The sequence below is a fragment of the Myripristis murdjan genome, chromosome 9, assembly GCF_902150065.1.
Source record: "Myripristis murdjan chromosome 9, fMyrMur1.1, whole genome shotgun sequence".
Classification (NCBI taxonomy): Eukaryota; Metazoa; Chordata; class Actinopteri; order Holocentriformes; family Holocentridae; genus Myripristis; species Myripristis murdjan.
The window spans coordinates 3696992-3718976 of NC_043988.1; the positions used below are offsets into that span (position 1 = coordinate 3696992).

The 21985-nt window shown below is 41.5% G+C and overlaps 1 protein-coding gene across 2 annotated transcripts; it reads left to right on the plus strand.

Moving 5' to 3' along the window:
• Positions 1–1595: 1595 nt before the first annotated feature.
• isl1a (ISL LIM homeobox 1a) lies at positions 1596–8923 on the plus strand. 2 transcript variants are annotated; one of them, XM_030061186.1, is made up of 6 exons: positions 1596–1750; positions 2217–2406; positions 3749–4008; positions 5519–5805; positions 6118–6285; positions 8069–8923. In XM_030061186.1, the coding sequence occupies exons 1-6, from the start codon at positions 1723–1725 to the stop codon at positions 8183–8185; spliced, it is 1050 nt and encodes a 349-aa protein (XP_029917046.1). In that variant the 5' UTR covers positions 1596–1722; the 3' UTR covers positions 8186–8923. The 2 variants fall into 2 exon arrangements, with proteins under 2 accessions (XP_029917046.1, XP_029917047.1); XM_030061187.1 differs by having other exon boundaries at positions 5522–5805.
• The last annotated feature ends 13062 nt before the right edge of the window (positions 8924–21985 follow it).

Genomic DNA, 21985 nt, shown 5'->3' on the forward strand with positions numbered 1-21985 from the left:
ATAAAGATTTTCTAAATTCTGCCTATTCATTGTTAACTGTGTGATATGTAAAATTAGCAAACAAGTGAAGACGTTCATTTTGATATGCCAGTATGATGTTAATATCATAGCTATTGGTGCCATAAAAGGCACTGCTTATTCCAAAAAGCATTCTTGTGTTGCTAAGTGCAGCTTATTGCTTATAGCTCATGGGGTATAAAGGTAAAGCTAACATGAGATATGGAGGCCACAGACTGCAGCTACAATAACCATATGAATCAATAAATCATCAATAAAGCTCTAAAGCTCCACATAGTCCCAGCTGTTCCTGCTGCTGTGAGTACAAGTGGGCATCCATATGTCATATGGTGACATACACACATGCCCATGCTACACACACACACACACACACACACACACACACACAGTTGTGGTCTTTTCATATAAAATATTTTGTCATTTTGTTACTATGAATTAAAGCTGCTATTTCATTCATTATAACTAAAACATTAAAGTACAATAGTAGCAACAAGATAATAATATAATAAGTTATCAAACAAACAAACAAACAAAAAAAAAAAACAAATGAAAATATGTTAAATAGTAAAGTGAGATCCCCTTAGTCATTATCATCATTCTTCTTCTTCTTCTTCGTCATCATCATCATCATCATCATCATCATCATCATCATCATCATAATCATTGGAGCCCTCGTTTATTTAGGGCGCAATTTCATTGATACACTTGAGGTAGTGTAATTTTGGGCAAGGATTCCAGACTGACCTGGTGAAGCTTCTCTTGTGTTGTAATGTTTTCCATCGAAAACACTTGGATAATTTCCCGGTTAAAGCTGTGAATATATTCTACATAAGAGTGCTTCAGTGTTGTCTTAATCCCATTGTGTGTTTATGGGGTTAGTAGGTTACTAACACAAGAGGGCGTGTTGGTGTGTGTTATGGTGGCTCCTGTAGGTCCTGGCCTGTTAGCACACACTGATTTGGGACTCGCACCAACTACTGCACAAATGGTGTAGTGTCAAAGAGAACCTTCCCCTCGCGTTTTTCTCCTCGCACTATTTTATATTCTATCTATCTAACTTGTCTTTTACCCTGATTGTTTCCAAGTGACTGGTCGAAATACATTTTCACACAGTTTTTAGTTGTATTAATTGGGGTTGTTGCAATTCCCGCGACTTCCAGAGACTGCACGCTCAGGATTAATTCCGTTTGAAGGGATTATCCTGCCTATATGAAAAACACACGCTATGTAAACCATAGCCCACCCAACACCACAGTCTCATATAGGCCTCTCACACACACACACGCACACACAGACAGACAGACACACACACACACACACACACACACACACACACACACAGACACACATAAAAAACAACAACAAAATTTCACAAGAGCAGCTAGGAGAGACGCCAGGCTGGAAAACAAATTAGTGATTTGCAGCATATCTGTGCCAGTGTGTGATGCGGTGTGTGTGTGTGTGTAGTCCTGGTCAGGGCTGCAGAGCCAATCAGCAGCACATCCAGATGACGTGCTGCTGTCCTACGTCAGCCCCGCCGCTAGTCAGGACCAGAGCTGCACACACACCGGCAACACACAACACACACTCTTGCAAGCCGGACAGCGCAGCCCCTGCCCGGCAGCCCGGAGCGGACACATCCAGGCTTCCCGGCGCCCGCAGCCCGCTGTGACAGTGGACCTAACACCGCCTTACTTTGTGGACATGGGAGACATGGGGGATCCGCCGAAAAGTAAGGCAAACTTTGTCTTGGGATGCATTTCTGGATTCACAACATCACTGCACTTTAGTTGGGCTTTGAATCCTGTGTAGAAACAGCTTTTTCTGGCCTCATACAAGCAGTCAAATTTCCGAGTGTTATTGCAGCCTCACAGAGGGCTAAAGTCAAACATTTAATGGTGGAAATGGAGCAGTTCTTGAAACGGCCAGCATTGCATTTTTCAGGTTAATTAGCTCCGGCTATTATTATTATTATTATTATTATTGTTATTGTTATTGAAGAACAATAATAATAATAATAACAATAGTAATGATAATAATAATAATTATTATTATTATTTTACAGTCGTCGGCAGCTATATCAACTGTAGACACACTCATGGGACAGCAGGAGAGGGAAACACTCACCACCAGCCTGGCACTGACTTTGTGAGTTGGGTTGCGATGTAATCTCTCTGCTTGTGTGCTGCTGATTCCAGAGAAGCGGCTGGTGTCTCTGTGTGTGGGCTGTGGGAACCAGATCCATGACCAGTACATCCTGCGGGTCTCCCCGGACCTGGAGTGGCACGCCGCCTGTCTCAAATGTGCCGAGTGCAGTCAGTACCTGGACGAGTCCTGCACGTGCTTCGTCAGGGACGGGAAGACCTACTGCAAACGGGACTACATCAGGTAGGAGCGGGGCCGGGACCCCCACACTGCACGGCTCCAGCTGGACCACTGGGACTGATCACTGACAACTGGCTTTTACATTTGACAAGACCCACATGCCGCTGTAAAATCTGGATTATTCTGATAGGTTTAAGACACAGCCATGAAGAAGTTACAATGGGCCATATTTTATTATTCTCACTGATAATAATAATAATAATAATAATAATAATAATAATAATAATAATGATAACAATAATAATAATAATAAATTCCTTTATTATTGGATAAACAATGATGACTGTGTGGACAGTTACACCCCGAAAGATGACATCACAGCGCATCTCTGTAGGCCAACAATCAATCAAGTAGGCTACAATAAAAACGGCCTACTTCACCGTGGCCTATTATTATTATTATTAGTCAATATTCAAATCAGACTTTTATCTTCCTATGTTCCGGGCGAACCTCTAAAGCATCGTAAAAATATGTATATACATATATACATATATTCCTGACTGACTGGACCTAGCCTATAAACGTTGGGCTGGAGGGTTTTGCCCTGTACCGTAATTATTACGCCACTGGAACAATTATTACATTACCGCCTGAGCAGCAGCCCTTGTTTCCCCGTAGGAAGCAGGGCTATTGTCCGATGACAAGCAGCTGATGCCCGCTGAAAAGACAAGAAATGTTCAGTTATTTTTTTTTTAAAGTAATAATAAAATAGATTGGTGACAATAAGTATGTTGACAATAACTTTTAAAATACCACTATTATTGGTGTGAATCATAACAATACCGAAAACATTATCATCTTTATTATTATTATTATTATTATTATTATTATTATCATTATTATTATTGTTGTTGTTGCTGTTATTGTTATTGTTATTATTGTTATTATTATTATTATTATTATCGTTGTTGTTGTTGCTGTAGCAAACGTTATTATTATTAAAACATAAATACATTTTAAAATCATGAAAAATCATGAACAAATATGAATATTCACATACTGAATTAAATAGGCCGAACCCTTTGTCTACGATATGTAGCCTTTATTATAATATGATATAATGCAATATTTTAATATAATATAAAAAAATGTATATTATAACATATACAATATAATATATGTTGAGCTCAGACTACTACTAACAAGAATAATAAGAATAATAAGAATAATAACAGCCTAATAACAACATCAATCATTATCATTAGTAATAGCAGCATCAGTGGAAAGATATTATTATAAGGCTAGTATTATTATTGTTGTTGTTTTCCCACAGCGGTATTATTTGGACTTGTTTCAGTGAAAGAGGATGAATCGCATCCAGCTTGAACGGAGTGTGTGTCCGCAGGTTATACGGGATTAAATGCGCAAAATGCAACATCGGTTTCAGCAAGAACGACTTCGTGATGAGAGCCCGCTCCAAAGTCTACCATATCGAGTGTTTTCGGTGTGTGGCCTGCAGCCGGCAGCTCATCCCGGGGGACGAGTTCGCCCTGCGGGAGGACGGCCTGTTCTGCCGGGCCGACCACGACGTTGTGGAACGGGCCAGCCTGGGCCCCGGCGACCCGCTCAGCCCGCTGCACCCCGCCAGGCCGCTGCAGATGGCAGGTAACGTCCCTGAAGGGAAGGGAGCCGGGGTGGATGAGGGGGGGCATGTCAACCTTACTATCAGGAGAAGGATTATTAACTGCCTCAAACTCATAGGCCTGTGCTGTAACTTTACTCCTGCGTTTTCAGAGGCACAATGGAGTTTTATTTTGCGGTTGGCTTTGCTCACAAACAGCCCTTCCCGTTTAAAAAAAAAAAAAAAAAAAGACGATTGCTGTTCGAGTTGTTTGTACGTGCCCCTAATGCCTTTAAAGACATTTGATTGCCATGTGTCATACATTTGTTTGCTCTTCACATTGTGCCAGAATTCTCCTCATTCTCTGTCGCATCTCTCATAGACATTGCGCTTTAGATTCAAAGTCTTGCAGATGAAGTGAGGGGAAACAGAGTTGTGTTTAGTCCATATGTGTCAGTGTGATTCACTGCTTAGCGTTTGATCTGGGTTGCAGCACCCTCACCCCACTCCGTACACCCCCTCAAAAAAAAAAAAAAAAAAAAGTTGAAATGAAACATATGCTGTAGGCGAGTTGGAAATAAACGGTAGCAAGTCGCGGGGAAGCTGTCGGTGCATCCTCTGTTGTTCTGCTGTGTTGTTGGCTCATTTAAACTGGACTGGCTTGCTTAGTCTTTTTTTTTAATTTATTTCCTCACTTTAATTTCTTATTTTTTTTTTTTTTTTTTTAGAATTTCCCGAATTGCCTGGTCAGTCTAACTGTGCTCGGATTAGATGCAGCGAGCTCTTTTGTCAGAAATACAGCCGGTGCTATCGCTGCCGGCTGCAGGAATGCGCAGATACGGCTGCTGCATGGTCCGAGAGAAATTTGGTCAAACACTCCGGACTGGTCGAATTCAAATTCCTGCCTTGCTGTGTTGTGAGATGGGGAGTTAATTCTGAAAAACATAAGCTAGTCTTCGTGTCGACTTCGGCCATCCTGCTCTGTTGGGCTTGTTTGATCATTACAAACTTGCATCAGTAGGCTGGTCTACCAGATCGGAGCTGTTCTTATGCGATAAAACCTCATAACCTGCACTATACACGGGCTTAAGACCCTTGATATGAGGGATTATAGCCTACTCTTATTCAGTGGGTCTTAATAAAAAAGCCGGAATGGACAAATGAGCCACACTGTTTTATCTGTTGGTTTGGGACTGTGTTGTTGGCTTATTCATAGAGCAATAGGCTACACTTTGGTGGGACTATTAGTGTTCAGTCTGCAGTTATGGTGTTTACATGTTAATGTCAGCATGGTGTTACTGAAACCGGACAGGTTTCTAACCCCCTAACTCTAACATACCAACTTCTCTGATTTTTTTTTTTTTTTTTTTTTTTTTCCTCAACAAAACTCTGCATCTTCTACTCGGGACTCAGCATCATATAGCATCACAGCTGGAAAATTGGCTACCATATTTCTAAATAGCCTCAAGAAACTTTCCATCATGTGGCCTACATCATTTCTCCCTCCACTCTGCTGAAAGGCGACGTCTTTTCCTCTCTGTCCTTTCTCAACAGCAGAACCAATCTCGGCCCGGCAGCCTGCGTTGCGGCCGCACGTTCACAAGCAGCCGGAGAAGACTACCCGGGTCCGGACGGTGCTGAACGAGAAGCAGCTGCACACCCTGCGGACCTGCTACAACGCCAACCCGAGACCCGACGCCCTGATGAAGGAGCAGTTGGTGGAGATGACCGGCCTCAGCCCGCGGGTCATCCGGGTCTGGTTCCAGAACAAGCGCTGCAAGGACAAGAAGAGGAGTCTGCTGATGAAGCAGCTGCAGCAGCAGCAGCCCAACGACAAGACGGTGAGATGCGCGCGTGCGCGTGTACACACACACACACACACACACACACACACACACATGCAGATAATCCTACACTAATAACAAGTTTTCGTTCATTTGAAGCTCCATGTAGGCCTACTTATTTATGTACATTATTTACTGGTTCATTCGTTTGTTTGTTTACTGGTTGGCTTATTGATTTGTAAGAGCATAATTTAATTCCTCAAAAGCATGTGTAGCCCTCCCCCTTCCCCAGACACACACATACCTCCTCAATTAGGCCTACGTAGAAATACCTATTGACACGCTGGTGGGTGGGCCTTGCTGTTTCAGAACATCCAGGGAATGACGGGCACCCCGATGGTGGCGGCCAGCCCGGAGCGGCATGACGGCGGCCTGCAGGCCAACCCGGTGGAGGTCCAGAGCTACCAGCCACCCTGGAAAGTCCTCAGCGACTTCGCCCTGCAGAGCGACATCGACCAGCCCGCTTTCCAGCAACTGGTGAGCCTACAGCGCAGCCTGGACCACCCAGGGCTTTCCACACACACACACACACACACACACACACACACACACACACACACACACACACACACACACACACACACACACACACACACACACACCGATAGTTTTTGGATGAAAACTGCCGATATTCGCTTTAAATTTGGTCATCTTTATGCACAAAAAGGCATCAGGGTTCTGATACGGCATTTAAATGAAACACTGAAATTCACCAGTGTAACCCCCCAAAATACATTCTTTCATTGTTAGCAGTTATTTGAAACAGGGTGCCCCCACCACGCGCGCGCGCGCGCGCGCGCACACACACACACACACACACACACAGATCTGAAGTGATAATTATTATTATTTTTTTTTTAGAATTTCATTTCAGATTTTACAGACACGGGCTTTTATGTAGCTGCAGGGAGGGAGCTTCATCACATAATTGGTTACAGCTGATATCTGATAGTCAGGCCTAATAAAAGCACATAATCGACCCGATGTATCGGTCAAACCCTGCAGTGTGGCAAAAGAGTGAAAAAGGGGGGAAAAAAGACTGCCACTCTTGGAGAACACCTGACCACGCTTTAACAGCCCGTGCGTAATGAACACCAAAGCGGTTTGTGTAAGTGATATGAAAGCCGATTGTTTTCCAGGAATAACTGAATTTTGTCATTCATATTCATATGGATTATAGTAAGACTGAGAAAGAAGATCAGATCTTTTAATGGCCGGGTTGCCTATATAACCGGGTGTCATGTTGGTGTAAGATGTCTCAGTTTGCAATGCGTATAACCAGCCAAGCTGTTTTGGAACAAAATATTTAGACCCGTGATTTTTTACCCCTTTTTTATTGCAAGAAGACAAAGGATTGGAAATGTCAGATAGGGGCAGTATACTGTCCTTTTGCAGGGCGTTGAGGATGGTAGTGTTGGACCTCTCCGCCCCTCCATCCTAACTGATGTAAAAAACCACCTGAGTTGTTTTGAATTCAGTTAGGATTTATAGAGTTGTATAAATTACGCGTTCGTTTTAAATATATAAGATATATAGCCTATGTTTGCAGTGATTTTTTCATTCATTATTTCACTGGATCTCAGTGAGTGCGCCTTCCGAGCCATGCAGACGCTTCTGCGGAGTCAAGTGCTGGATGAACTTACCCAACACTGGCGCAGGGCTAGCTGTTTTTTCTATTTTGGGTGATTTATTATTATTATTATTATTATTATTATTATTATTATTATTAAAGAAAACTTTGTTTGATGTAAGTCAGCCGACTTTTTGTGGCCTCATACAATTTAATGAAATGAGCATAAAAAAGACTTTAGGCTCCTGCCTGTTGTGGGTGCGGATCATGAAGCCATTAGGTGACTCTTATCATGTGACAAATTAGGCGCACCGTTTTCACCTGTTATCCGCGTAGGGAAAATGGGTTAGCTCACAAACTTTAGGCAAGGAAATGGGACTGGGTAAGGTTTTGGTCATGCGTAAATATGGAAAACGTGGAGCTAAAATTAACATTTGTGAGCTGGGGAGTGGACCGGGGCGCATCGGAGTGGAATGGGACGCGCTGTTTCACTGTCCATCCGCTGCCTGGTTCCAAGCTCCTCCACCCAGTGCTCTGCTGCAAGGGGGACCAGTTGTTTTTTTTTTTCCTTTCTTTTACTCCTTTCTTTTTTCACCCTTTTATCACCCTTCTGGAAGCTCTTATGCTATTTGCGCTCATTTCACGGCATTTCAGGAGCATCCGTCCTGACCGCTCCCTGTTTGGTTTCAGGTGAATTTCTCGGAGGGAGGACCGGGGTCCAACTCGACAGGCAGCGAAGTAGCGTCGATGTCGTCCCAGCTTCCAGACACGCCGAACAGCATGGTATCCAGCCCCATCGAGGCCTAAAGGCCGCATGGACGGACTGAACACACCGCCCTGTTCATCCCACCCTCCGACTGCACCAAACAACCCCCCTGGTTGTATTTTTACACTGTGAAGACAATCATGGGATTTAACACCGCCACCCATACGTCCATCCAGAAGAAACGGACGGGATGCTTCATCATGACTGGTGCTGCCCGTTCACTTGCCTGGTTACAGTTTTGCCAAAAGAGAAGACAGAAAAATATTCGAGTAAACGGACCTCTGAGTAGGAGAGACATCTGACTCCAATATTTGCGAAATGCTGTGCGCTACGTTTGAATATAAAACAATGACTGGTGATTCTTTTTTTTTTTTTTTTTTTTTTTAATTTTATGATTCAATAGCTTGACCAGAGATGCACCTCATCATATGATAGACCATTTGGAGGGGGACAGCATTGCTTTTTTCTTTTTCTTTTTTTTTTATTACATGGTTTCCTTCATGGCCCAAGTACTAAAGCATTGCAACAAGGTATACCTCTATTTTGCCACAAGCTTCGTGGGACATTTGTGTGTGAGTTAGTGTCCGTCCAAAAATATTTTTTTTTCTTTCCCAAAGATGTGTATAATTCTAAGTTAAAAAAGAAAAAACAGCTAGCTCTGGAAGAAAAAAATGTTTCGTTTGTTCCTGTGCAACAAAAATTATTTATTATTTATTGTCGACAGATTTGCCACCTTTTGTGTAACTTTCTTAACTGAAGTAAAAACAAAAAAGATTGTACCGTGGTCTCTGAATTATCCATCAAAATTTTTTTGATGTGTCTTGTTCTTTCTTATGCAAGTTCATTCGACGCCAGGAGGATTTTCACCATTGTAAGTGGGCTTCATTTAAGACGCAGCATTCTCCCCTAAAGCAGATTACAGTAAGAAAAAAGGGTATAGCAAAAACATAATTATTAATATCTATAGAGTGATGATTTTTCTCCATATTCTGAATATTCAGACGGAGGCGCATCACTAGGTCCGCTCAGTGTCTGGACGGGTGATAGTTGATCAGTGTTTCCTGAACAAAGCACACGGACCTGTGACTTTTTCCCTTCAAAATAATACAAACAGCCTCTGATAAAAAAAAAAAAAGGAATAATATTAACACAAAAACAGACTGTATTTAGTTTAATAGGTTTCTCAGAATTTTCTCTCCATCCTATAATAATCAGGTCTGCACAACTGATGAAAAAAGGAGCAAATAATCTGAACCATGAAATTTGGTTCAGCTCATTTTGACTTTCCTGATGATAAAAAACAAAGACATTAATAATACTAATGATGCTTTAAAATATACATATATCAATTGTCTTTCAGTTCTCAGAGTGCATCCCTGCATTATTTTGTTTCTTTTTGATTCACCTTGAAGTGCAGCTGTCATCATATAAAGAATAGTGACGTGAATAACAGGGACAATATTTGGGTTCACGGTTTACAGTGAGAGTGTTGAGATATCTGTGAAGCTCGGTCTCTCCATCCCATCATAACTAGGCTGCACTACTTATGCATAAACATCAGATCCATCAAACTGGAGTGAATTATTTCCTGTTGACTATATTTAAAGAAGCTGATGTGTGTGTGTCGAGGTGTCTATGAATCTGTAAGGACCTCAGGAACAGAGATTTCTACGTCTCTAAATGACTCAGCAGCGTCACAGCAGGTTCCAAATGTGGCAAAGGCAAGGATTAAGGAGGCGTCTCTGAGACGTTTGACTCTGTGTGTGTGTGTGTGTGTGTGTGTGTGTGTGTGTGTCTGTGTGTGTGTGGTGATGAGCTTACAGGACTGGGGAGGCTCAGCCTTCAAACTGAATGTTATTGTGTGAAAATGTGCTGTGTTTAGTTGCTGCGGCCCTGCTTTGCTCGGTTTAGATGCCATCCGTTTCCATAGTTAAAGCCTGCTGACCAAATGTCTTTGTTCATTAATGTCTTGGTATAATTTCTCATCTGGGAAAAAAAGGGGGAAATATGAGAGACAGTGGCGTGGAGTGACTACTTGTCACTCCAGTGTCTTATTACGTCGACAGCTCCTCACAACTATCCACCACCTGGTTCTAGAGCAAGGCAGCTTGTAGGATTCAGAGAGCCCACTTTATGACTTTTTCAACCCTACAACCTGTGACCTGGGATTGGGTTTAAGACTGGTTTCAAAACCAAAATAAGGAAACAAAAAGGCTATTTCTGACTGAACACAGATGATGAAAGCAAAAACGCCAAACTATTTGCCTTCCCGTATTAGTCCAAGTGGGCACACAGCAGAAAGAACCTTGCCAATATATGGTGAATAACTGGACATAATGCTTCTTTAACAATTCTTTCTCGAGGCTTTCAGTTGGAACGACTTATTTTAAGACTTTTTCTGACTTTTTAAGGACACGTAAGAGCTCGCCTTGTCGTTGCATGAGGGGAAGTTGCTATGCTGCTCACAGCGCTGTTGCTGACCTTCATAAGGCCAGACAGCACATTTCTTTCAACAGCATGTCCTATTGTGACTGAGGCTGTTGGTGCATTTCCAGCGGCCCGCCTGGGCCCAGAGAGGTCTGCAGAGTAGGTGATGCAGTGTAAAATATAGAGGAGAGTAAACATTTCATTCTAAGATGTTCTGTACATATTCCTTGCTTGCTCAAGGTCCACCACACCAAATCTGGAGCAGGGCCGTGCAATGAAGCACGTTTTAGTTTTAGTTACTTTGAGATGCTCTGAGCTTGACGAACACCTCTTGGGTAATGCAATCAGGTATGACCAATGATGGAGTGGTAAATAAAAAAGGAGGGTAAGCTATGAGCTCCAGTTTGTGATCCTTCAAGAGCAAAAAGCCACCCATCTCGACCAAAAATCTGTAATAGTTTTGAAAAACGTCAATTTACTTTTCTTAAAAAAGTAAAAGCCCACATATAGCCTTTCTTACTATACTGATGAAGAGCGTTTGCCAGAAAGGTGGTAAACTCTATTCTGCAAATAAAAGGGTGGTAAACTGAGTTTGGTTTAACTGGTCACAGTCTCTATTAAGATACCAAGATCATAAAACAAATGAAAAATTGATTTGCTGTGTACATAACTGCAAAAAATGATGACATTCATCTAAACACAGTGGGAACATCTGGAGCAATCACTGAATTATCCCTGAGATTTCATTACTGTAGCAGTAAATGGTGAGACGGGCCAAACTAGAAGAACTGTGCAGGAGAAATTACAGCTTAAATCGCTTACTTAACTTCAGCCCACTTGTTTGGTACAAATGCAGGTATGAAAAATTGCTGGCGTGTTGTATGGGTGAAGCCATCTCAACAAGTGTTGCTGTTGTTTTGGATGTAGTACAATATTAGAGCACAATTACAATTTATGTCTATGACAGTGAAAGAGGGTTGTTTGAAATTAGTGTGTGTGTTTTTATTTTAAATATGATTCCCCTCAGTGTGTGGAGTTACTCAGTGGTCCATAGTGGGCTGAATATTAAATCAATAAGCATTTATATTTGTTGTCAATATTTACGAGCTAAAGGACAACACAAGATTCAGGACACACTCAACATAGCTGTGTTTCACCCTCAGAACTGATCCTGAACAGCTATATTGTACAATGTAAAGGACAGTCCTGCATCACTCCTTCTTATTTCTTAATGATATCTTTTCATTTCCCCTGTAGATCCATGCAAATGTGACTGATGGTGAAATTAACCAAACAGGGAAAATTGCAATAAATGTCATACTGGAGTTCTGAAGCAAAATTTGAATTGAGTTCAGTATGTTGCTGTGTTGTGTGTGTGTGTGTGTGTGTGTGTGTGTGAGTGCAGTGAAATCATAGAATGAAATCATGCCTTTGCATTCAGTCCTCTCATTCTGTCATCAACAGACAGAATGAGAGGACTGTTAGCATCATTTTTATGTAATGAGGTAAAATTCTTCACAAGAAAATGCAAAACCCGTAACAAGTTTAGTTAGGGATAGTTCATCCATTTTGATATGTAATATTATTTCTCTTCTCCCAACCAGCTGTTCTATAGGACAGTAGTGGTGCTCTCTTCCTCTCATTGTTACTGACTGCTGGATACTGGCTGGATGAGCCACATGCTAACTGTTAGCCTCCTGACACTGAGGTGGACTTCCCCCCAGCAAACAGTCTGAAAAATAACTGCCTTAATCCACTCAAAGAAGGTTCAACATCTCTGTGCAAATGTCATTTTACAAAACTAAAATGCACATAAGACTACTGAATATACACAGACAATAATTTTGCTCAGATTACTATTCATGACTGTATTTTTCTTGTCATCAGCAACCTCTGCACTTCCTGTATCATTCCACACCAGAGGAGCAGAGGACCAGATGAGACTGATGCCTCTTCTAGTCCTTCACACCCCACATTTCACACACCTGTCAGGCACCTGCCAGCCACTGCTGTGCTGAGGACCAGCACAGAGAGCTGAGACCACACAAGAAAATGGCTCTAACATTGAGGTATACATTCATAAATATATTTATCTATATCTATATCTATATATAGTATGTACAGCAACAATTAATTAATTAATTATTAATTTTGAAATCAGTCCACAATTTTTACATCATTTCCAACTGTAAAAATTCTCCTACACATCAACAAACTCAAACTGGCATTTTTTTTTTTCTTAAACAACTTCAATGGACTTAGGTGATTATTTTTCAGAATGTTACCTGGGGGGAAGTCCACCTCAGTGGCAGGAGACTAACAGTTAGCATGTGGAGCATCCAGCCAGTATCCAGCACTCAGTAACAATGAGAGGAAGATAGCACCACTACTGTCCTACACAACAGCTAAGGGGGAAGTGAAATAATATCACATTTTTCAAAATGGCTGAACTATTCCTTTAATCACCAATGTGTGTTACGACAGTGTAATGAAATGTGTGATGAACCATCTTAAGACACAGCTCTGACTATGTTATGCCAACAAGGGCTGTCCATTGGTGAAATTTTGTATATTATTTTTCATTTTGCAGAATATGATTATTTAACACTTTAGGTTGTGTGGTAGAGAGAGTATTCATACAATCAAAACACACTGAGGTGCAAACACATGATTGTGTTGAATAAACAGAAGGTAGTGCCTACTGGCATCAGGTTTTCAGGCGCTAGTGCTGCTTTTCAGTGTTTCATTTACTCTACAAGTCAGATTATTAGCCTGGGTCATGTGATATCACACCTGATAAGCAGGTCCATGCCCTGTTGCCATGCAGAGGTGGCTGGCCTCATGTAAGGCCATATGGAGAATTGTAATGATTGTTATTCTATGCTTTATCACATCCATGTTACTGTTTGCTGTGTTGTGGTTGTTTTAGCAGAACATTTCTGTTCTAATGTGTTGTGCTTTATACATTATAATGCATGTGGGACAGGGGAAGTTTTAATACTGGTTTGACTGGCAATCTGTCCTGGGTGTTTCTCTACCTCCCTACCAATGCATTCTGGGATAGGCTCCAGCCCCCTGTGACCCTGAATAGGAGTAATTGGCGAATGGACGGATGGATCAGAACTGACATGGCAAGAAATATATCTTTAATTTTGGTGGAATATTAAATTTCAGTTCATGCTATACAAACTGCATAAAAAATCTCTCTCATCTAGATGGTTGTGCATGTTTTTCTCAGTCTGGAGTCCCCAGCCAGAGGTCTAGGAGTCTGAGGATTCCACACACCTCCTTAGCTACTACCCAGACCACATTCTTCTAGATGGAGATCTCACTTGTGCTTGGAAATCGTTTGGGGCCATTTTTCCAGCGTCAGTGCAACAGGCCCAAGTGTTCCTATCATCTCCAGGATCACTATTGCCTTCACTTTCTACACCTTCTCCAGGTCGTCTTTCAGGATCTGGTACTTTTACAGCTTCTTATATTCCTCATTATTATGTTGCTTTCACTGGGACTTGGTAAATCTATGACCACTACAGGTTCCAGGTCTTTGTCCACTACAACTCCATTACTACAACAATGGGTGGTCGAGTGTTGTGTGTTGTGTGTGTGGACCTGGATATCCCACAGCTTCCATCTCACTCCCTGCTTCTATGTGCTGGACATGCTTCAGATACCTCTTTGTGCATACTGCACCTCAGATCCTGTCTGATTTAGTAGATCCTTTCATCTACCAACCTGATGCTGCAAGGCTGCTCTTGTACTGCTAGCATTAGTGCATCGATTCTGTCTGATTTTTCCCGCCACTGGTTGGATGTCATGACGTCAGACACTTCTGCTATCTGCTACTGGTACTTTCCAAGAAGGACCTGGGCTCACCATGGCACCTCCTCTACTTGTTCTTGATCCACACTCACTATCTCCTTCTGGCTGAGATATTCTATAACTGGTTTTTCCTTGGGAGCTCTTTTACAGACGTACTCATGGATGCTTTGTGTTTCAGCCAGGATTACAGCCTTGGTCCTCATTAAGCCCCACTTTCTCCGTCCCTTTCTGGCTGATATACAGCCTCAGGGTGCTGGACTTTGGATTGAATCCTCTGTGCATGGTGAGGAGCTACGTGTTACTATTTGAGCATTTGCTTGAGGCAGGGTGATGCAACATTCCTCCTTACAGGCTATAATGTTCTAGAGAATATTCATTTCTAAGTACAGGTTACAGTTTTCACTGAATCACCTTCAATTCTAACCTCTTGTCCATATTTACTCATCCAAATTTTAAAAGCCCTATAATTTATTTATTTATTGCCCATTTAAGTTTTTGGTATGCCTGTATTTTCATAAACTACATAATTGACAAGTTCCAGTCAGGAAAGATTTTTTTTCTCAACTGAATTTAGCACATCACACCTTACCTATTTGAACTGTATATTCTGATGTGAAACAAAGAAAAACCTGATGTAGATATGTATGGTCTTTGTTCAGCAATTCAAAGGTTTGTTAGCATGTGAATAGGGAATATAGATGATAATTTTGCCAGTGTCAGTGCCAGTGTTTGCCAAGTGTCCAACAGCATCCCTGTAACTGGTGTATGCATCGTGCTGACATGGACATCAATACAAGACCTGTGCGTTCTGTCCTGTGTTCTGTGGTTCTCTGATTCTGTGTGAGCATGGATGGCCCACCACAAATTTCCAACTCCCTGTTGAACAGTGTCTCAAGGAAACTGAATCAGTTCAGCCGGACTTAGTTATATGTCTACAAGACATTTCTCCCCTTATCCAGTTGGCTTCATCAGTTCATGCTGTTCACTAGACTAGACTGGTAGTCTGACTGTGAAACAGAGAAAACAAAAGGATCTCACAGAATGTATTCATGGGGTCTGAGTTGGCTAAGTTTGTTCAGGCACATACAGGGTAACTATATGGAAATCCACGGACAAATTCTTTCCCTGCAGTGCTGCTGCTTCTCTGTTCTGTGGATGAGGATCTATGCAGGGGAAGGTAAGAGGCAGGACAAAGGGTCCTGATAAAATACCCTCCAGGTTTTTCTGGCTCTGGGACTGTATTCAGGGTTGGTGGAGGGATGGAACAAAAGCAGCACTGTACCTTGGGCAGGCTGAACGAAACAATTGCGGGTCTCTGGATGAGACCACATTGAATTGGAATGGAAAATGAGCAAGGGGACCAACCCTCCCAGCAATCTGGCGCCTGACTCCCAAAAGCCCACCACTGGTCAGGGGTGGGAAGCCTGAGACAATGCCCAGTCAATCCTGATAAAAAGCTGAATGGCCCTGATACTGCACGTGAATATGAGTAGCATGTCATTACACGTGCTTGATATAATGTTAAGGTGCAACAACGACAATAACAGTTTTTTCTGGCCAGTAGCACAAAATGACCATAATATATCTATAATATATCTATGGGGATTATATTGGCTTGTTGATCAATACCAATGACATAACTTCTGTTACTAGTTGGAAAAAGAATTTCATACCCATTAGAGTTTGAAGACATTCCCTGGATGTAAAGACCTAATAACAGTCATTTCCTAGTTAATGGGACAGAATTGTTTCATCTCAAATTCATATATGTTTGGTGTGGAAAGCAATTTTTGTGTTCTTTGGCAGGAAATAGTTCCAAATGAAAGTCTTCAACCTTGAGGGCTGTGGTTTATATTTAAACTAGTACAGCCAGGGTTGCACTTGCCAATCCCTGTCCCTAACAATATTTAGTTGTCACTGATAGGAGGCTCCAGTAGGTTAGTCCTGCACTATCCCTAGCAATATTTAAAGTTGCCATTAGGAGACTGCACTATATTATTTCTGAAAAAAAAAAAAAAAAGTCATTAAGTCAATGAGTGACATACCAGTTTCTACACCTTCCCCTCTTGCAGGATACAGCAATTACATCTTTCCTATCATATTGTATATAACATTATTGTATGGTAGCTAGGATGTGATGAATCCTAACATCTGCTGCTGTCACGTTAGCCAGTGGTAGCTAATGGATGATAAAATATGCCCCGGATTTTCACTTCTATTGTTTCATTGTTTTCTTTGTTTTTTATTCAATGAAAAAGCGGTGAAATGATAAGGTTTTGACAGACTCACAAAATTTGTAAGAAGTCCAACCTGGGACACAGCAGCATGACATTATCCCTTTGTTGACAGAATTTGAGCTTCCCACTCTGAGCATGACACAAGGGCGTAATGGCTGGTGTGTGAATATGATGAATTGCATCCTGTTGGTGCAGTTGGCCAAGCCTCATTCTGTGTACCTACAACGTCCTTGGTTTGAATCTGGCTTTGGACAGTTGCCACATGTTTCCTCTCTCTAATTTCTAAACTTTGCAATAAAGCAGAACAAGAAATCTCCTTTTGCTTCCAAAGCTTTAAGCCACCATGTGAGGTTAAATGGTAATTTCAGATCATTTCAATCTAAGCCTTATTTTTATGCCATTGATTGAGTTGAAAATTTCATCACTTTAGTCAGTGTAGAGCTTTCATACCTCCAGGAATTCTGTTGTCCAATATGCACTTACAGGGCCAGCTAGTAATTTCCAACACTTGAATCCAAAATGTGATTAGAACACAATAATAGTCGCACTGTGCAGGAGCTTTCTACATCCAGTGTCCGATTGCTTTATTAGCTAAGTTATTTTGCTCATTGGCAAGTGGTTAATAATCCATTAATCAGAAATTATGTTCTGCACATAGAAACTGATAAATGTCAGAAAATATAGAAAATGCACAAGTAGTAAATACAGGAACAAATTCACTGATGGTGATGGTCCAAAGTATGAAAACTCCTAATAAATCATTCATACATTCAACCACACTCACAAAGAACGAGAAATACAGCATCTGCTGTTGTGTACTTACGGTTTATTTTAAGTTCCTAACAATTAGTCATTCTGAATGAGGGCAGTCCAAGAGTTAAACACTTTCAAACTGAAGCAAAATCACATTCTTCCACTTTTGACATCATTTGAACGTGGCAGAAAACTAGCATCAAGCAAAGAAAACAAAGGAACATATGAAGATAGAAAGGACATTATGTCACAATGTTACAAAAATTCGCACTGGTGCCAGACTTTGCTGCCACAAATATTGAAGGCAGTGAGGCAGACAGGCATGGAAAATCCAAAGATAAACCTCAATAACTATGACTTTTGAACTCTGACAGGACAGAGATTCAACTGTACAAAAAAACACACTTTACATAATGACTGTACATAAGACTGCTGTTTTTTTGTCCAACGTGTGCATTAGTCGTCTTGTTAGTAGCCTCAAAATAAGAGTCACGTGCTAGTTTACAATGTACAATCCCATATATCAAATATGAGCGAGTTAGTGACAAATTACTTATAATGCTGACTCTTGGCTGGGGCACTAGCCTGTTAAATAAGGCATGAAATCCATTCAAAACAATGACAACCACAACTAATTTGTCCACACTTGGCACCAATTTGGGCTGACTCGCTTTTCACTGATGTATTGTCCCTCAATCTTTGAAGTAAACAAGGACGTTTATGAGCAGTGCTAAAAAGTATCAAACTGAGTATTCAAACTGACATGTTTTGATAATTGGTCAGTCACAGCTGTTTAAAGATACAGTGCACGTAACTGCAGTGGTTTGTGTTATTTTGTTGAAAGCATCTCTATTAGTCACATTTTGGCTTCAACTGTTGGCAATGTTAGTGATGTAATTTTGGACACAGTCAGTCATTGTGGCGGCAGAAACTAGGAAAATAAGGTCCAGGTTGAAAATAAGTGGAACTATCCTTTAAGAGTATGACTCTCTGGGGATTTGAACCATCTGTCAGAGGTCACGGACAGTAATGGAGGAAAAGAAAGAAAGAGAGGGGGAGGATGCAGGAAAGTGGATGCTGCAAGACTTGGGAGGCTCTTTGGAATGTGTCAATGAGGGAAGACACTCAAGTGTTACTTGTCAGCAGAGTGTGTGTGAAAAACAATGCTAAGAGCTGCCGTCCGACCCCCAGGAGTCCAGCCTGGATGTTCCATAGGGACCGGGGCTGCTGCTGAAAGAGCACACTTCAACTTTTCAGTGTGCACACTGGGCAGAGCTAAAGAGCAGACGTCCATCTCCCAGGGCTCGGAGCACTTGGCTAGCTCTTTGCTCAGCTGCCAAGGCCACAGCAGTCACAGACGAGGGCAGCGGTAACACCAAGCTCCACAAGTGGAACCGCCACATCTGAGCCTTTTAAGTAATCAAGGCAAAATCTGATCTTCGCAACACATTTTGCAATGTTTCCGCCAGCTTTGCAGAAATTAACCAGTGATGTTTTGATTAACCACATTACAGGCTACACTGAAACTGCCAAAATAAAAATTATGTATTTAAAAGCCATCATTGAATAAGACAAAAACAATGCACAGGACAGTTCTGCAATTGTAGTCACTTATTGTTGTGTATTATTACTTAGGTATTATTTTTATGCTTTTCTGGGCTCTAAATTGTGTATATTCAACTCTGTAATCTTGTTAAGGAGAGCAAACTAAAACACTGACATTTGACAGGTGTCTTAGAAATGAAAAGGGTGTGTTTTAAGAGTTTAGGAAAGTTAGGCATCAAGTGCACAGCCAAACAGTGGGGGGGGGGGGGGAATGGAGTAAACTCACAAAGAGATTAAAACTAAGACTCATTTATGGAGGATATCCTACCCTTCATGGTTGGTTCTTCATACAGTGGAAATGGAAACAAAAGGCAGTCCCTGAACATCACAACAAGTCCCAGGTTATGGAGTGTTCCAGGTAACCCTTAGTAATCAAAAAGGGGCATATGGCTTGCCTTTTCTCATTTTCCCTGCTTTTCCAAAAGCTTCAGCTTTAAGTCTACAAAGCCTGAGTTTTGAATAATAAAGCCCTCAGTCATATTCACCAGTGGTAACCAGGAGCTGCTCACCTGAAAGTAACTGTAGGGCATTAGAAAGCTTCCAGTCATTGCGCAGATAGCATCTGAGAAACCAAGGCAACACAAACTGACCTGGTGAGATGCCAATATTATCCTGCAGAACATATGACTGGCCTTCACTGCCGCTGACTTGTGATATGCTGCTTTACACCATGACATGTCATAGAAGGATTTTTTTTATTGAGATCTGTGTTAAAACCTAACAGATGAGGTAAAATTTGGGCCGAATGAAAATCTACTTTAGAATCAGTGATGCTAGAGAAATGGACTGTTTGTGTTACACCATGGGGTTAATGATGGTGAGGATGATACTGGAAAACTGCTTGTGTCACTCTCCAGGAAAAAAAGTTATGTCATGTGCACAATGTACTAAATTGTGCCAAAAAACAAAAAACAAAGTCAAGAAATACTAAAATGTACACACAATTTTTTTTCCTTGAGCTGCTGAAATTCACATTTTGCCTAATTAGTGTTCAAAAAGGGTCTAAAGAAAACATGTCCACTGTGTCAGAGAATGGACCCCTACTGCTGCATGTGCTTCCTGGATGGTTATTGCATCCAGGTTGCCCAACAAAGTATAATAAATGATAAAATTTGTTACAAATTTGAATAATAATTTCTAATGCATTCGAAATCCAGATACTCGCCAGTAAATTATGTAAAATGTCCATCAGTAGACATGCAGTCTGTTCTTGCTTTGCAGATAGTTTCCCTTTAATTTAATGACTTGGCTGAAGGTCCTTAATGACGTCTTGTTAACAGCTGACAAAGGTGCTTTTTTGATTCTCTAAGCATGGCTTTTGATACTGTTGATCATAGCGTCCTCATCAGCAGACCTGAAAACTGAATCGGTGTCCAAGCAACAGCCCTACAATGGTTCAGATTGTACAAAAGGACATCGATGGTGCATCAACCGTCATCTCTCTTCACCTGCGGTATCCCTCAAGGGTCCACTTTGACCCCTACCCTGTTTTCATTGTATTTCTTCCCCTTGGTCACATTATTAGGAAGTATGAAGTCACTTTCCGTTGCTATGCGGATGATATCCAGCTGTATATCCCACTCAGATGGTTGAAACCGCCAACTTAAAATGTTCTGCTCCTGCAGCTAACAAAGTTGTGGCCATTCGTAAACCATAGAACTGATGATTGGCTATGTAAAGCAAACGTTTCCTTGGGGACTATTTTCTGTCAGAGAGACCGTTTACCTCGGCCCAACAGTGCTGCTGCTTTTAGGAATCCTCAAACGTTCTTTTTCATTTTGTTGTAGAATGAATGGAAACCAATGGCTGCATTAGCAGAATTAATTAGCAGAAATGTGATGTATATACATTTTGAAGATATTGTGCTAAACATGCAAAATCACTGGTGTGATCGTGTAACTCCAAAGGCACAACAATAATGAGGTCTTCCAGTCAAGTTGATGTTAGACACAGTGAAGGCGGCTGGCAGAAATGTGAGATCTGTCATGGCATTAGAATAAACATCACAAAGCACATTAGAGCTTAGAACAGGCAGCCACACCCAGCAGACTGCTAATGCCTCCATCACTGCACATGATGCTGGAGCTCTCACAGAAATCAAAGGGAACCCACCCACACACACACACACACACACACACACACTTATACATACATGCTCTACATACACATACAGTATATGCATGCACACACACAGTATCGAGGATATTGATGCTTTTGCACTGAATTAAACCCAGTGCTACAACTCCCCGCTGCCCCCACACTACCTTTACCTTCACCTCAGAAACGTATGTGATCTGTTTTAAAAGTATTGGAAACACCCAATTCTACTTTTACCCACTTGGCTGATATCCAGAGAAGATAGCTCCTATTAAAAATTAAACAAAGGTACCCTAATCATTATTTCAGGGGACCAGTGGGTCGAAACCGCCATGCACTAATGCTTTCTGACTCAGTAGGCATTTCCATTATTCCATATACTGATGCTGACTTAGGCAGTGGCAGGATGGGATTCACTTAGCGTAGGTGTGTGTTTGTTTTTGAACGTGTGTTTCTCTCTCTCCTCTCTCCCTCTCTCTCTCTCTCTCTCTCAGACACACACACATACACACAGACACACACACACACACACACACACACACACTCACCAACTGCCTTATCACTTCACACACTGTCCACTGAAATCATCCTCCCTATCAGTTGCCTCCGTGCGATCTTATTTCAGCTGGGTTTCTGAATGAATCCAAATATGATTCGGGACAGGGCTGTGTTACAGGGCAACGGCGCTGTGGTCACACAATTATCAACATTTATCAATTAATTATTTTTTTTTTAACTGCAGCTACCGGCTGTCTTCTAATCTTACCACCTATTCAGAGAGGACAAAATTAATATACAATGGTAATATATATTTAATGACTCATTTCCTTTCACCGGGAAGACCCAATTCTTCAGGTGCCCTCACTTTAACATGGACCCAGCAGATACACTGGCAGCTGA

Coding starts and splice junctions, on each gene's coding strand:
- isl1a (XM_030061186.1), top strand. CDS start 1,723: ATGGGAGACATGGGGGATCCGCCGAAAA. Junction 1,751..2,216: donor CATGGGGGATCCGCCGAAAA/GTAAGGCAAACT, acceptor TGCTGATTCCAG/AGAAGCGGCTGGTGTCTCTG. Junction 6,286..8,068: donor AGCCCGCTTTCCAGCAACTG/GTGAGCCTACAG, acceptor GTTTGGTTTCAG/GTGAATTTCTCGGAGGGAGG.